This window comes from Lynx rufus, unplaced genomic scaffold (genome assembly GCF_022079265.1).
Source record: "Lynx rufus isolate CCGP_SWC_20201006 ecotype Redwood Valley unplaced genomic scaffold, mLynRuf1.p SCAF_4, whole genome shotgun sequence".
Lineage (NCBI taxonomy): Eukaryota > Metazoa > Chordata > Mammalia > Carnivora > Felidae > Lynx > Lynx rufus.
This window is the reverse complement of record NW_025814856.1, coordinates 167,527,099-167,541,525: the sequence shown is the minus strand read 5'-3', so window position 1 is coordinate 167,541,525 and position 14,427 is coordinate 167,527,099. Positions and strand designations below refer to the sequence as shown.

Here is a 14,427-nt window from a genome sequence, read left to right as displayed (position 1 = left end):
CATCGGCCCGCAGCACAGCGCTCAGTGCCCAGGGCTCAGCAAGTGCCCGCGGCCTCTGCCATCGGAGGCCCAGCTGGCAAGCCCCCCTGGAAGGCTGGTGCGCCCACGGCCAGGGGCCCCGGGGCCCGGAAGAATGGCCGACCTCGCTTTCTTCTCTCCAGGAGCTCCAGGGGGAGTATTTCATAGCCTCAATTTAGAAACATAACCTTCCGGGGCGCCTGGGTGGCTCAGGCGGTTGGGCGTCCGACTTCGGCTCGGGTCATGATCTCGCGGTCTGTGGGTTCGAGCCCCGCGTCGAGCTCTGTGCTGACAGCTCAGAGCCTGGAGCCCGCTTCGGATTCTGTGTCTCCCTCTCTCTCTGCCCCCCCTCCACCTCCGCTCGCATTCTGTCTCTCTCTCTCAAGTATAAATAAACATGAAAGAAAAAAAAATTTTTTTTCATCTCATGCTTGTTTAAAAAAACGGAAGCATAACCTTCTTCTCCGGTCCGAGTACTAACTAGCAGAAAGATAATATTTACCCCAATCCAGGGGACTCAGGAAGGCACAGATTTCACATTATCTCTTGGGATTAGTAATTTTTAAGAAGTGAAACACCAATTCAGTTGCAACGGAGCAAAAGAATCTCCTGTCTATGGACGTCAGAAAGCAGAGGCCACCGTGGCCGCGAGAAGGCGTGCGGAAGCTGGCGGTCACTGCGGCTCTGAGGGCCGCCTCCAGCGTGGGTCCGTGCCTCCTGCCGCGGGGGGAGGGATCTGAGCTCTGGGTCCCCCACCATCTGCTCTCAAGCTGGACTGAAGAGGGGAGACCGGAGGACCCTCAGGACGCGGGCAGCCTGTGGCGCCGTCTCTCCTCGGGGAAGCCATCAGAGAAGTCCAGCGAGTTGGCTCAGAGTTTATTTCTGGAGACGTCTTTCTGTGGTTAGCCCGGCTGGGTTCAGTGTGCTGACCACACGCGGCCGGGTTGAGACCCGAGCGGGGACACGAGAGCGGGGCTACAGCCGGGGCCAGCGCGCGCTGGAGGGGGACAGGGTTTGCGGCCGCGCGTGGGTCCCGCGGCGCGAGTAAAAGCAGCGCGTTGCTGGACGTTTGTTTACCTTGCGGGCACGTGGGCTGACGAAGGCTCGGGGGTCGCCGAAGGAGGGAAAGCCAGCCAAGCCAGCAAAAGCGCTTCTTTAACGAGAACCAAGTGGATTCACTAGTCGTCGCCGTTTCGCTGCCACGGGGGCGGGCTGGGTTTGGTCTCCCACGCTGGCCCCGTGCTTTCCAGGCCAGAGACGTGGCAGACGACTGGCGTCCGAGAGCCGCCAGATGGGCAAAGACACGCGGGAATCCCTTGCGGCCCTGAGGCCTGGTGGTGTCCTCAAACCCTTGGGGGTTTCCTCTTGACCCCCTGGCTTCGCGTCTAGGCTAGGCCACGGGCGGTCACCTCCCCCTGCATGGCTGCTGGAGAGACCGGGTGTTTCGGAGACCGAACTTTCTGCGTCCGGTGGGGGGTGGGGGGGACGCAGCACCCTCAGTGTTTCCAAGCCGCTGGCGTCGGATGACTCGCACTGGGGGCGCCAGAGAAAACGGCGCCTTCTCTCCGGCCGCCGCCCTTCCTCCCGCGCCCCGGGCCCGCGGGAGGTCGTGCGTTCCGGCTCCCAGCCCCCGGGAGCAGAGCCCGTCTTGGCACACGGCTCACCCGCCTGGGGTGGGTCTGGAGAACAGGGGGAAGATTGGAAATGCGTGAGAGAAAGAGCATGCCGCGTGAGCTCAGAGAACGAGCTCTGCGATGTTCCGGAGAACGTTCAGCCCCGTGACATGATGAAAGGTCCTGCCGGGACGACAGGCGCCAAGGATCGGTGATACCCTTCATCGCCTTTTGCCGCTCTCGGTTTCTTGGCGAAAGAGCACGGGTCTGGAAGCGTGTTTTCGAATCCGCAAGACGGTGCCTCATCACATTCAGCCCTGGCCGGGAGAAGGGGCGCATTTGGCTCTCCCGGAGGTGCTGTCCGCGTGCGGTTTGGGTCTGAGGACAGAGGCACCTTTTTCAGGCCGTCCCACACCGCGTTTCTGAAGACACGCCTTGTAGCCAGACCGCTGACCGCGTGGCCCGCCCTCCAGTCTCCAGGGGGAGCGCAGCAGCGGTGAATAAAAGCCCGGCTTCTCTGACGCCAGCTCGGGCAGCTCTCTACACGCTTGTCTCCACCGCAGGCACCGTGCTCAGGACTCTGAGCCGCGAGGCCTCAACTTCCCTGTGCTGCTGGTCCAGGACCACGCCTTGAGTGCCAAGGGTCTAGACGCCTTTCCCGGGCAGAGCGGGACCCAGCAGGTCTGGGTGGGACCGGGGCCCCCGCACACCAGTGCTGCTGGACCACGCCTTGAGCGCCAAGGGTCTAGGTGCCCATCCTGGCGGCCCTCACATTCTGAGCGGACAGGAGGGGAAGCGGCAAGGAGAGCTTCGCAGAGGTCCGCACCGCCGGGGAGGTCACCCACCCGTCCTCCGCACCTAAAGGACTCGGCCCCCTCCCTCCAGCCCAACAGTAAGGAGAGCACAGAAATCAGTCTCCGCTCCTGAAGTTGGCGTCCCGCTCAAGACGTCGACGGACTCAAACAGCACCCGTCGGAGGGAAAGTAATCATAGCTCTTTACGTTTATTTGTTGGGCTCTGGGAGGATGTCACTCCAGTCGCTTGACCTGATCAGAGACACCGCCAGGGTGTTATTTTCGTCCCAGCCTTACAGGCCAGGACCCTGGAAGAATGGAGAAGCCAGCGGCTGGCCGGGCCACGCAGGGGAGATGCGGGGGGGCCCTGCCCACTCAGCGCGGCGACGTGACAGAGGGGGATGGGGTCGCTGGGCGCGCACCTCGTGCTGTTCAGAGCCAGGACCTCCTTGCGGTAGTCAGCCCGTCGAGCTCTCTGCAGATCTTCGGTTTGATGGGCTTGGGCTGTTGTAGCAGGACTTCAGGGTGGGGACCTCATGGTCTGTGACTGTATTTGCGGGTCAGGCCGCCACCACAAGGTACCGAAGATGGGGGGGGGGGCGGGGTAGCGTCTCACAGTTCTAGAGGCTGGAAGTCCAAGACCGAGGTGTGGGCAGGGCCAGTTCCTCCCGAGGCCTCTCCCCCCATCGTGTGGATGGCTGTCTTGTGTCCTCACGTGGCCGTCCCTCTGTGTGTCTGTGTCCTGACCTCTTCTTCTTATAGGGACACCAGTCACACTGGATCGGGGCCACCCTGGTGACCTCATTTTACCTTAACGACTTCTGTGAAGGTCCTGTCTCCAAATAAGGCCACGTTGTGAGGTCCTGAGGGTCGGGGCTTCAACGTAGGAATTTAGGGGACACAACCCAGCCCCAAAGAGTGCCCCTACCTGGTCACCTGGGGAGGACATGGCGTGTGGCTTCGGCTGAAGGTGGTTAGGGAACAGGCTTCCCTGAGGCCTGGCCGACCACGTCCCGTGGCTGGGTTCTGACCCCGGCTCCGTCCCCCCACTCTGTGCCTGCCCCCTCCCCTGGCGAGAAGGGGGTTGGCTGCGAGGTCTCCAAGCTCCAGTGCCCTCAAGTCCAGGAGCGGGGGGATGGGGTCACCAAGGCCCAACGCTGTGCCCTAGCCTGGGTACCAAGGGGACAGGGGTGCTCACAAATGCTCGTGACACACACACACACACACACACACACACGTGCAGACACACATTCACATGGATGTGCAGGGGGAAGGTTCCTGGCCCCGGGGGAGAGCTGGGCCGTAGGGTCCCGGGTATCAGCCTCACTTTTTACTCTGCCCTTTTGTTCCTTTTGAATGTTTTTTTTTTCCCCCAATCAAATGACTATGTTACTTTTCCTATTAAAAATGGTTTTAAAGAAAAACAGCGCTGTCTTTCTGGTCCGTGGAAACCACTGTGTGTGCGTGGGCGTGTCCACATCTGTGGACACGGAACAACTCAGGTTCTCGTGCTCCCATTTCTCCGTCCCTCCTCCCCTGAGCCCGCCAACGCTTTCTAAGGAACTGCTACCACTTGCCCACAAAGCTGGGAAATGCCGCCCTACATCCCACAAACGTGGGATCTCACCTTTTCCCTTGCGTGACGGTGCCCAGAAACACAACCACTCAATCCCTTCCTGTTTTCCGTGACAAGGTAGTGAGGGATGCAGACTTGGGGGGAGGGCGGAAAACTGTGAACCAGGAGCACCGATTCTGCATTTATGTGACCTTCAGCTCTGCCGACAGACGAGGAGTCACATCACAGTTCGCTAGCGTTCGCTGGGCCTCTCCCGGGCACACAGGCTCCCCCAAGTACCTTCGTTTTTATTCAGAACCACAGAGGAGGCCCCCTCCAAGCCTCGTGAATGACCTGGCACGGAGACGGACCGGAATTCGTGGCATGAATGGACAGATTCGCATCTTACTCTAGGAACGCCACGGTGCTCTCGTCTCCTTTCATGCACTTTTCCATTCACTTTTTGTTTGTTTGTTTTTTAATCTGCAAAATCCTTCCGGGGCACGCCGGTGGAGGGCACGGCTCCACTGTGGGAAGGGCTGATTTGTTTAAAAGATTGAAAAGTTGCGACATTTTCATATGGATAAGTGCATTTTGTTTTCACTTTACCTAAAATGTTTGAAAATTAAAGTTTTTGGTGGAAGACTTTTTTAGGGTAGGAAACCAAGTGGCAGGGCCAATTTTGCATTTGCCAATGAAAGCAGAGCTTTTTTAAACTTCAGGAAAAGGTCAAATTGTGTTTGATGACCCCATTTGGAGTTCATCCATGATGGTGCATTACGCAATTTTTCTCTGATTCTGTTTTATCCCTGGTAAGTTGGAAAAAGGCTCCAGAATTTAAAAAAAAAAAAAATGTGATCGAAACTCGAGCAGTTTTGAATTGTAGGAAAATTTACCCCCAAATCAAAATGTTCTTATTTCATTCTTTCTATTTTCCTCTCAACCTGAACATATACTTGATATAACACAATATGTCCATAAGTAAGAATAGGAAAGACTCTTTTCCTTATTCAAGTTGCAGAAGGTAAAATTGTGATGTTATTTACGTAAATTTCCTGTGTCTTTGTGATAAACTGTGCCGAAATCTTTGTAGTTTTGTCCCCAAGGTTTTATTGATTGTAGAAATTCACCTGTTTTAACACTGAATTGACGGTAACTGGAAAAACTATATTAGTTCTGTTATCTGTGGGCTGGCTTCAGTTCTCTACACAAAGGCTACTTGAAATCTCTGTTATTGATTAAATCCAGATGGAATTCACTTCTGATACACAGAACACTGGGAAATTTATCAGCTTCTATTATTCCTCATCGAAATGAGCTCCTTTAGCTTTCTAATTATATTGTCTAATAAAACTAAACAGCCAATGCTATCTGCATATTATATGAAGAATTGTCCTACAACAAACTCATAACAGTCAATTAACATAAAAGCTAATTATATATCTCATCATCTTACAAGTTTCCGAATGTATGCTTACCCTGTTGTCGCCTAGAGCAAAGGAGGCTTGAATTTTCACTTCTAAATATTGACTTTTAACTAATATCAGAAGCGATTTCAATATTTTTATGGATGGAAAGTTAGTGATTAAGCCAGATGCACTATTTGCCAGAGTGCAATTAAAATCTCGACATTAACTAAACCTCCAGAAGGGGAATCTTTGCAACAATGTGAAATCAATTATCAGTCGCTAAGCAGGTTAAGTCCTGGGTTCCTATCTGAGGAACACTCAAGATAACGATAAAGATAAGTGAGATTTATTTGAGATTGCCAGACTGTTATGAAAACCACAGACAGAGCACAAGGGCATTTCCGCGTCCAATCGTGCGTCGTAACATAATTGTGTTCCTGCCTAATTGTGATAGCTATCAAGCAAGAAATTTGCTACAAGATTAACAGAGACACAGTAATGAACGCGCACGGAGGCGCCCTGGAACCGTTAGGAATGTGGCTCACGGCGTCTGGAATGAACCCCACACTCCGGCCTTCCAGAGCCAAAACTTCCAGAGACTTTTTTCCTGCTTTCACGTTGGGATACGGGTACTTCCCCCCGCCCCCCCCCCGTTTCATTGCTCACAGAATAAGCACATGGTCAGAATAAGCCTTGAGGGGAAAAAAGAAAAGTCGACACTCTTTCTACGTAGCAGGATTCAGAGTGGCAGGTAGGTTTCAGAAGAGCAAAAGTTAGGATTTACTTTGACCAGGGCGCTCTGAGATAGCGATGAAGTTATAACGGATCGCTTTTATATGTATAACGTATCCCAAGTGAGTGCCTGCGCAAAAGTAACGGCTGATAAGAAAACCGGGTGCCCGTGAATCGGTTTTCTCCCGATACAATGCTGGCGGCCTTTTTCATTCATATTGTAATGAGGTTACTATCTCTGAGACAGTCCTTCCGGGGTGGAGGCCACCCTCCCCTAAGATTACAATAGGAATTGCTTTATTGACAAGTACTATTCAAAATCTTCATAGTATAGAAAGAAAGACTTTGTTTTATTCCACTGGTCTCAATACTTATTGCACTCTTATAATCAAAACACTCTGAGGGGAGAAAAAGGCCCAATTATTCTGTGAACAGTCTTTAAATTTACTGAAGGCAGTTCAGCTAAGTGGAATCATTTTAAACTCCAATCGTGTGCGTCGTCGTCAATGTGCAAAGAGCGGCGATGCTTAGACATCTTTAGCATTTTCTCACAAAGCCGGATGCTTTGATTGAGATTTTAAAATCCTTTTTTTTCTCTTAGTTTTCTGAAAACAGACCTAGTAAGTTCACATTGGGTGTTTTTCCTTCACCTGTTTTTAGCGGAGATTGTGAGGAAGCATTTTCTGAGCTATCTGCAGGCAAACACTTCCTCCTATTAAAGAATGTTTACTCAAAAGAGCCAGCTAATGACGGGAAAACACACACACACACAAACCCGTTTGCCTTCAGACTCATAAAATCAACAAAATTCACGTGTTGATCTCTTGATATAACATATGTGTGTTAAAACAGTACCATGCTAGTATATTCAAACGTATAGCATGACACTTTGAAAACTGGAAAAAAAAATCCCGTTTTGGGGAAAGTTGTAAAGTGGGGACTGTTCTAAAATAGTGCCAGCCCCGGGAAACAAATCAAAAACCCCTCCAAAGTAAGTTGAGGAGGCCTTTCGGCCGCTGGCCTCTGATCTGCTCACGCGAGACGGTGGGCAGTTTCTGCACACGGCTGGGTGGGTGAGGTCAGATTTAAAAAACATTTTCGAGAGCGTCCCCAGTCAGCGGAAAGTACTGGGATCCGTCAAGGCGGCGCTGAGTGTTCCCCCCGAAGTCTCCCAGACTCGAACCCCTGCCCTCCGGTGAGGACCACCCCCACCTTGTTTACTTTTCCGCTGGGGAAGGTGGGGGCCGGAGGGGACAAATTTTTTAAGTGAAAGCGTGTACTCATCACTGTAAAGTGAAAACCTGCTTTGCTAACATCCAGAAAGTACCATGAAGGGATCTCAAATGTATCAGATAAGGAAATACTCTTAAACCACACGCGTGGCAGGCAAAAAAAGCCACCCCATAATCATGCAGCTAATGATCTGCTTGATTAACTGTAATTAAGAATTTACCTCTGTGTTTTATAACGTGCAGACCCAATACAGATTTAATCCTCAGCGCCTGTGGTTAATAAAACGGATTTTCAGTTTGTTCCTTAACCCACGCATTGCTGTGGTTTTTGTTTTGTTTTGTTTTTACAACTTACAGGGCTTGATTGGCATACTTGAAAGTGTAAGTGAAATGCAGCTTGTATTTGGAATGCACTTCAAGCCACTACCTTTAGGGTCATTTCACTGTAGACCCGAAAACAACAACAACAACAAACCACACTCGCGAGTTTTTAAAAACTGGCTATTTTAGTGAATGGATAACCGTTGTGGTTTAATCCAGTTGAGTAAACGGTTTCGTTGCAAAAGGGAGCGCCCGGGCCTGGAGAGAATGCGCCTGGAACCGGGTTTTGGGGGAGAGGCGGGGACCCCGTCACCGCGCACACGGCGGGGGCAGCTGGGCGCCCATCGGCGGCGGTCGTCTTCGGCTCTCTTGCTGCCCCGGCTCCTGCAGGCCTGTGTCCCACCGCGCGCACCGCTCGCGGACCCCGGGGGCGGCGGGGACGCCGGCCCGGGGGCGGGAGGCGCGGGGACCCTTTGTGCGCCCGGAGCGCGCGCCTCGCCGCCGCGCGGTCGCCGGCACCGGAAGGGTTCACACTGCGCCTGAAAGGGGACAATGGAGGCCGGCTAGATCAACATCGCCGAAATCGAGTTCATTTGCGATTCAGCCCCTTTCACCACGGTTGTCACGCAAACTTCCTACTTTGATCAGCGGAGGGTGGAGAGGGAGAAAGCCCGCGGAGGCCCGGGCGCGGCGCGTCCGCGGCGCCCTTGGCGGGTCCCCGCCCCCTTCCGGAAGGAGCCGCGGGGACGCGGCATCCTGCACCTTGACCCGTCTAGACGGGCCCCGAGGTTTTGTGTCGGTTACCAGGGGCGAGGGGTGCTCTTTGACCCCCGCGCGGGGCGGAGGTGGTGGCCGGGGCGGGGTGGGGGTGGGGGTGGGGGGGCGTCCCCTGAATCCTCGCCGCATTCCGGAGGCACAGGGGCGCGCGGAGACGGGCGCCAGCTGTTCCCCGAGCCCGCGCCCGTGGCCGTCCCGCGCGCCCCTGTCCCCCCCTCCCCCACCGGCGCCCGCGGGCGCCACTGTCGGCTCGGCCCGACCCGTCCAGAAGGACGCGGCGCGCTGGCCCGCGGTCTCTGCCTCCCTCCCGGTCCCCCTCTTGTGCTCCCCCTCCCCCTCCGCCCCTCCCCCTCCCCTCCCTCCCTCTCTCCGGCTAGTAAATAATCACAGCCATTTTCTGTCCTCGGTGCCGTATTCTGCATGTGCAATGACTTTGAAAAAGGACTACCTGTGTAAGTGCACTTGCCAGTTCCAATCTAGGGGTTTCCTTCCCGTCCACTTTCAAACACCCGCCCCTTTCCAAAAGCCCAGTGTAAGCGAACTTCCCACGTTCTGTAAGTAACCCAACCGCAAGCACATTGTGCGAGGAAGGTCATGCCTCCCGGCGCTCCTGGGGGTGGCGCGCGGCCCCGGACGCGTCCGGCGCACGATCTGCTAAGACCGCGTGAACGTTAAGGCAGGTCTCCCGCCCCGTTTGTCTCCACAGACCCCCCTAGCCCACTCGGAGGTTTTCCTAACAGACCTGTTGGACCAAGTGTGCGAGCGGATGAACCACTACCAGCTGGAAGAAGATGCCGTGACTCGGGAGAAGAAGTTTAAGAGGTTTGCTCCAAGGAAAGGAGACAGAATATACAAAGAATTTAAAAAATTCCATTTTTATTCTGATGCTTACAGACCTTTGAAATTCGCGGTAAGCTCCCGTTCTTCGCAGGTGAATCCCACGCGCCAGGAACACCATTTGGGGTATTCTTTTTGGCCGTTTGCTTGGGTTGTGGTTGAGTTTCCAGACCTTGAACATTAAAAGGTTATCTGACTGCTCTGTGGTCCCCGCGGCGGCGTCAGTGTTGACCATGCATTTGGGAAGTTGCCTTTGAGACACCTCACGGGGCTGTGCAGACAGGCGGTGTTTCGCAGAAAGTGCTGTTGTAGCTCCCAGCGACTTGAAGCCGAGGGTCGCGCCTGCTCTGCCCCTGTGGGGCTCAGAGAGGGGTCTCAGTGGCCCCCCTTGCCGAGGCAGGTCTCTTCCATGTTCCCACAGAAGGAATCAGGGGTGGTGGCTCCTAGGTTAAAATCCAAATTAGAATGAATGTCGTTTTCAAATATTTATAGCCAAATGATAGAGGAAGAGTGACAAACATTTTTTTTTTTCCTTCTCCCCCTTCAGGCTTCACAGAAGAGAGAATTTCCTTCCCGAGTTAATTCAAGTATTTTAGCACAAACTAAGTTAAACAAAGGCTTAGGTATGATAGTTGGCTTAATGCCAAACTCCCGTCCGGTGTGGTGTTTATTTTAAGTGAATGCTGGCCTCTGGCTTGCTAGAATGTGCCTGGCAAAATAGATTCCAATATATTTCGCTTTACTTAACGCTGTTGAATCAGACCAAGTGATGGCAAAGCCTGTTTAAAAAATGTATTAAGTTCACACACTGGCCGAAATGTCAGGCATGCTGACGCCCCGAAACAGGGGCTTTAGCTGACTTCTGAAGATTTCATTTTAATTAAAAAGTAAAGGCAATAACTCCAAGGTAAAAGTACCCTGGAACAGGAATTGCGATGAGTACGTGTGCTTGTATTTCACAGGTTTTAAATAAACACGTTATGGTGGAATTTGCATATTTTTAAACGCCATTGAAAAATTTTAAAGTCTTGCTGAATGAACTTGGACTGTGCTTTGCCAAGTCTCGAGCGAATGCCCTCCTGTAGCTTCACGGTTCCAGGAGCTGTAACCCTGTGGGTCTTGAGCACAGACGCGTCCTTCAGTTAGAATTTAAGATTTTTTTAATGCCCCGGGCGCCTTTGGGCTCCCTCTTCTCTGAAAAGTGAGATTTGGGGCTAGAAGCAAAGTGAAATTATCAACGGAGCGCTAGATGGTTTGAAAAGAAACTTGGCCAAGTCACTGCCAAGCACGTTACCCACAGTGAAACCGACGAGGTTTGTTTTGATTGCTGAGAAAGCTTAATTGTTTTCACACTTCAGTCTCTGTTTTAAAACCACAAAATGGATTGTTATGTTAAATCTGAGGGAAACTGGTTTAAGCGTCTCCAGGAGCCGGGTTCTTTGAAGGAGTCTAGAAAACCCAAACAAAACCAGAAAGCTAAGACTCCCCAGCTCTACCTAGGAGACCCCTTTCTTCTTTTCTTCGCATTCCAATGTACCGAAGAGACACAGATACAAAGAACCGCTTTCCTCCTCACCCTCGTCTTTCAACACGACTAATCGGTTAGTTAAGTCCCAGGAAAATGACGCAATTAACGTTTGGGGACGAGGCTCCATCTCCGAGGCAGTGAGGTCCCGAAAGCAAAGGGGCTGATGAAAACGGGCCACGGTGGTAACACGGTTTTCTGTTTTTAGCTAATAAAATGTTGGTGCGTCCTTCTCACGAGAGCCCCGTGCGCGCGGATCTACCCACATATGTTGTTATTACGTTTCCGCAGTGCGAAGCTATTATAGAGGAGCATGAAGACGAGATATTCTCACTTATCGCCCAGGAGGCACACGACCTCGCTGACAAGCTGTGCAGTGAGAAAGCAGGTACTGTGTCTGATGTAACATGTGTCTTCCGCTCGCCCACCCCCCTCACCCGGCACGGCAGCATCTTTTTTTCAAACCGCCCTCGCTGCCTCCCCGCCGCCACCACCACCACCACCGGCTCCGCACTGAGTCAGAAAGACCCCATGTGAGAGAAGACAAATAAACAGAACCACGGGGCTAGGTGGCTCTTCCGTGGGCGCTGGCTTTCTTCTGCGTTTGCCAGGAAGTCTAAAGACGGTAAAGGGGGCACAGGCCCATCAGCACCGGCGGGGTCCAAAGCACTTTCTCTTTCCAGTTTGCAAACTCGGAGAGGTTGGGTTCTCTCTCCCTCCTGGACCAGGATGGACAATCTCTTTATGACTCGCCTGGAACCTAAACTGATAGCAGGCGGGATCTTTATTTAGTACGAGATTTTAAAAGCTTTTTTTCTTTGCCGATTTGCGAGGGGTGCTGGGTATTTTTTTTTTTTCAAGTTTCTTTCCCGGGATATCTTAAAAAAAATTTTTTTGTTTCTAATAAAGCATAACGTACCTTCCTCCACAGTATCAAATTTAGTGCCCCAGTCCTTGAAATAAGTTACTGCCCATCTGTGGAGAAACGTTCTCTGTCATCAAAGGTTATTAAACGAGAAAGTGACAAAGCCACATCAACGGGAAGAAGTTTTCTTCCTCTGAGTAGATAATGGGGTTGTTTTCTTTTTAAAATCCAGTTTGAAAAAAAAATAATAAAGATGATCCAGTTTGGTTGGGGGTTTGAAGAGTACCGTAGAAGGAGACACTCGGGACTGCTCAGGGCCCGGAGAGCCGTCTCACTGAGCTCAGACACGAAAGGCTGCTTTTGTGAGCCTCCCATCAATAAGTGCGTAGCCACGATTTTCCAAAGAAAGTAGTCTCGATATTTTCGAAGTTTTGCGAACGATTCAGAGATGGGCACGTGCTTGAAGATACGAGCAAAAATGGGATGCGCGCTATCGGAAATACCTGTTTTCCTATTTTTCTGTCACAGAGGGTCTGGGCTTGTCACAGTCACCTAAGGCAAGGGCCACTAGTTTGCTCTCTAAACACCTGTTCGGACCTCACAGAAGGGCCTGAGAAAGTTTCACCAACTCTTCCTGGCAGCGGTGGCCCCAAATAATGACAAGATTCTGGGGAGAGACCCTCTTCCTAAATGCAGCAGTTTGACCTAATTTTAATAATAGTGACTGCATCTTGGTCCCTGGAACTGAGCATGAACGTTAGCCCCGAGAAAGCGTTGAGTGTAAGGCAAAACCCTAAGATTTACGCAGGAAAGAAAACCTTAGCTTACGGAGTCCTAATAGCATTTGGTTGTTTAAAAACTGGTGAAGTATTTCCACTGTAAAGCGTCGGCCCCTCCGAGCTGCTGAGAGTACAAGGTGGGCCACCGCCTCGTGGCCGCAACGTAGCGAGCCTTTTCAGGGTCGTGTTTCCCCTTGAAGCATCCTCGTGGCTGTTGTAAACCATCCGTAAGTTAAAAAGTGAGAACACGGTCACCTTACAAAGAGGCTAGACTCCCTCCCAGCCCAAAGTCCCCGCCGTCGAAGTAAGTTAGCGCCACGTAACGAGGTCGCCTTTTTCACACTTAAAAATTATCGCCAGAAAACCGAAAGCCACGCGTCAGTGAGGACGCTCGCCCTCGGTGACCACGGCGACAAAGAAGCATGTGTTTTCACAGGTTGGGAGGCTTTCGGATTCCCGTGGAAAAGGTGACACTCTCGTGTTGTAGAAAAACTCCCGCGCTGTTGTCCGAAACTTTGCTACGATTGAGCTCCGTGATTTAAAACGTTTTAAAGACAGGGCCGTGTGTGTGTGTGTGTGTGTGTGTGTGTGTGTGTGTGTCTTGTGTGCTGGAGGCCGCGAGGCCGCATTCACCGGTGACCGTCCCCCAAGGCAGAGTGTGCTGTGTCCAAGGCGCTTCACTGACAGCTGCTGGAGTGTGTACGTTCTGCTTTTAGGGAGATCGTTTTTTTTTAAATAGATGGTTCTAGAACTAGACGTTTAATCGGAAGGGCGGCCCCTTTTTACACTTTGTGTACACTTCACCTATACGTGCGTGTGCCTGCGTGCACACGTGTGTGTTATATGTGTATATATATGAATTTTGCTTTTCTCTCTCTTGAGGGTAGATCGTTTCACCTTCTTCTTGGTAATTACGTAGGAGCACATGAAAGCACGTTCACGGATTTTAAAGCCTCAGCCTTATTGGGCTTTGATGGACGTATAAAACTGTAAGGCGTTTCACGTGTGCACCGTGGCGATCTGATACGTGTGTACGTTGTGAAACCTTCTTCCCATCTAGTTCATTGACGCTGGACCCTAACAGGACTGTCCAGTTTACTCCCCGTGCGCAGACCAGTACGTGGGGGACCATGGAGAAAACGCATATTACATTCGCGATGACCGTTTGGATTTAAAAAGGCCCCATCAGTGAGGTTTTCGTGAACGTATGCACCCTGCCTTGAACGAATAAAGAAAACCTCGGTGAAAGACGATAGCATCGCAGACGGGTCTGTGGATACCTCTTCACCGCTCTGCGCCGCATAAAAGAAAAGGCGTCAAATACATCCTGCTCTTGGGGTGTGAGACGGAGTAATGGGACTACCTGATAGACAATCTGTCGTCGTCGTCGTTTTTCCCCAGGCAAAAAAAGAGAAGTGAGTGTATTCGATCTTCCTGGTGGAATATTTTGTGGCACTTACCCCGGCCACATTGTCAGTTTAACGTCTTGAAGTCCAAACGATGCTTTAAAATCTGATAAGATAGAAAGTCATGATTAAAAGGGTAGCTGTGTCCCACGGATGCTGGAGGGTGTACCACTCTGGGTTGGGAATGGATGGATCCTCTCAGTTTTGTGGAGGCGTTCATTAGCTGGAGTGCGAGGGCCTAAATGTAAATACACGAATATATTCTGGGTACGTGTCACTTCTGCTCCGCTCCTAAATCTTAACCCTGAAAACGTGAGACTGAGGAATCTGACGCGTGATCCTTGTGAATGCGACCTATGGAGTAAAGGACCAGGTATCTTGAGATGCTCGGCTTCCGTCTAAAGAAAAAGCATTTTTACCTCTTCGTGCAGACTTCCCTACGCGAACGGAGGTGTTGAATTATATTACACAAAATCATTACTTTCAAAACCTCGTCTTTTTCCTGTTTTTGATAAATTATGGAGTAAAAAGAATCGTAGCCTTTCTGGAGAGGGCGGACGTTAA

The 14,427-nt window shown here is 51.6% G+C and overlaps 1 protein-coding gene across 1 annotated transcript in view; it reads left to right on the top strand.

Moving 5' to 3' along the window:
* The window catches only part of CNPY1 (canopy FGF signaling regulator 1), a 33,826-nt gene extending 22,476 nt beyond the window's left edge, over nt 1–11,350 (top strand). The window contains exons 2-3 of the mRNA XM_047095268.1: nt 9,158–9,361; nt 11,105–11,350. Of these exons, the coding sequence (XP_046951224.1) occupies nt 9,158–9,361; nt 11,105–11,350 (450 nt within the window). The remainder of the gene's footprint in view (nt 1–9,157; nt 9,362–11,104) is intronic.
* The last annotated feature ends 3,077 nt before the right edge of the window (nt 11,351–14,427 follow it).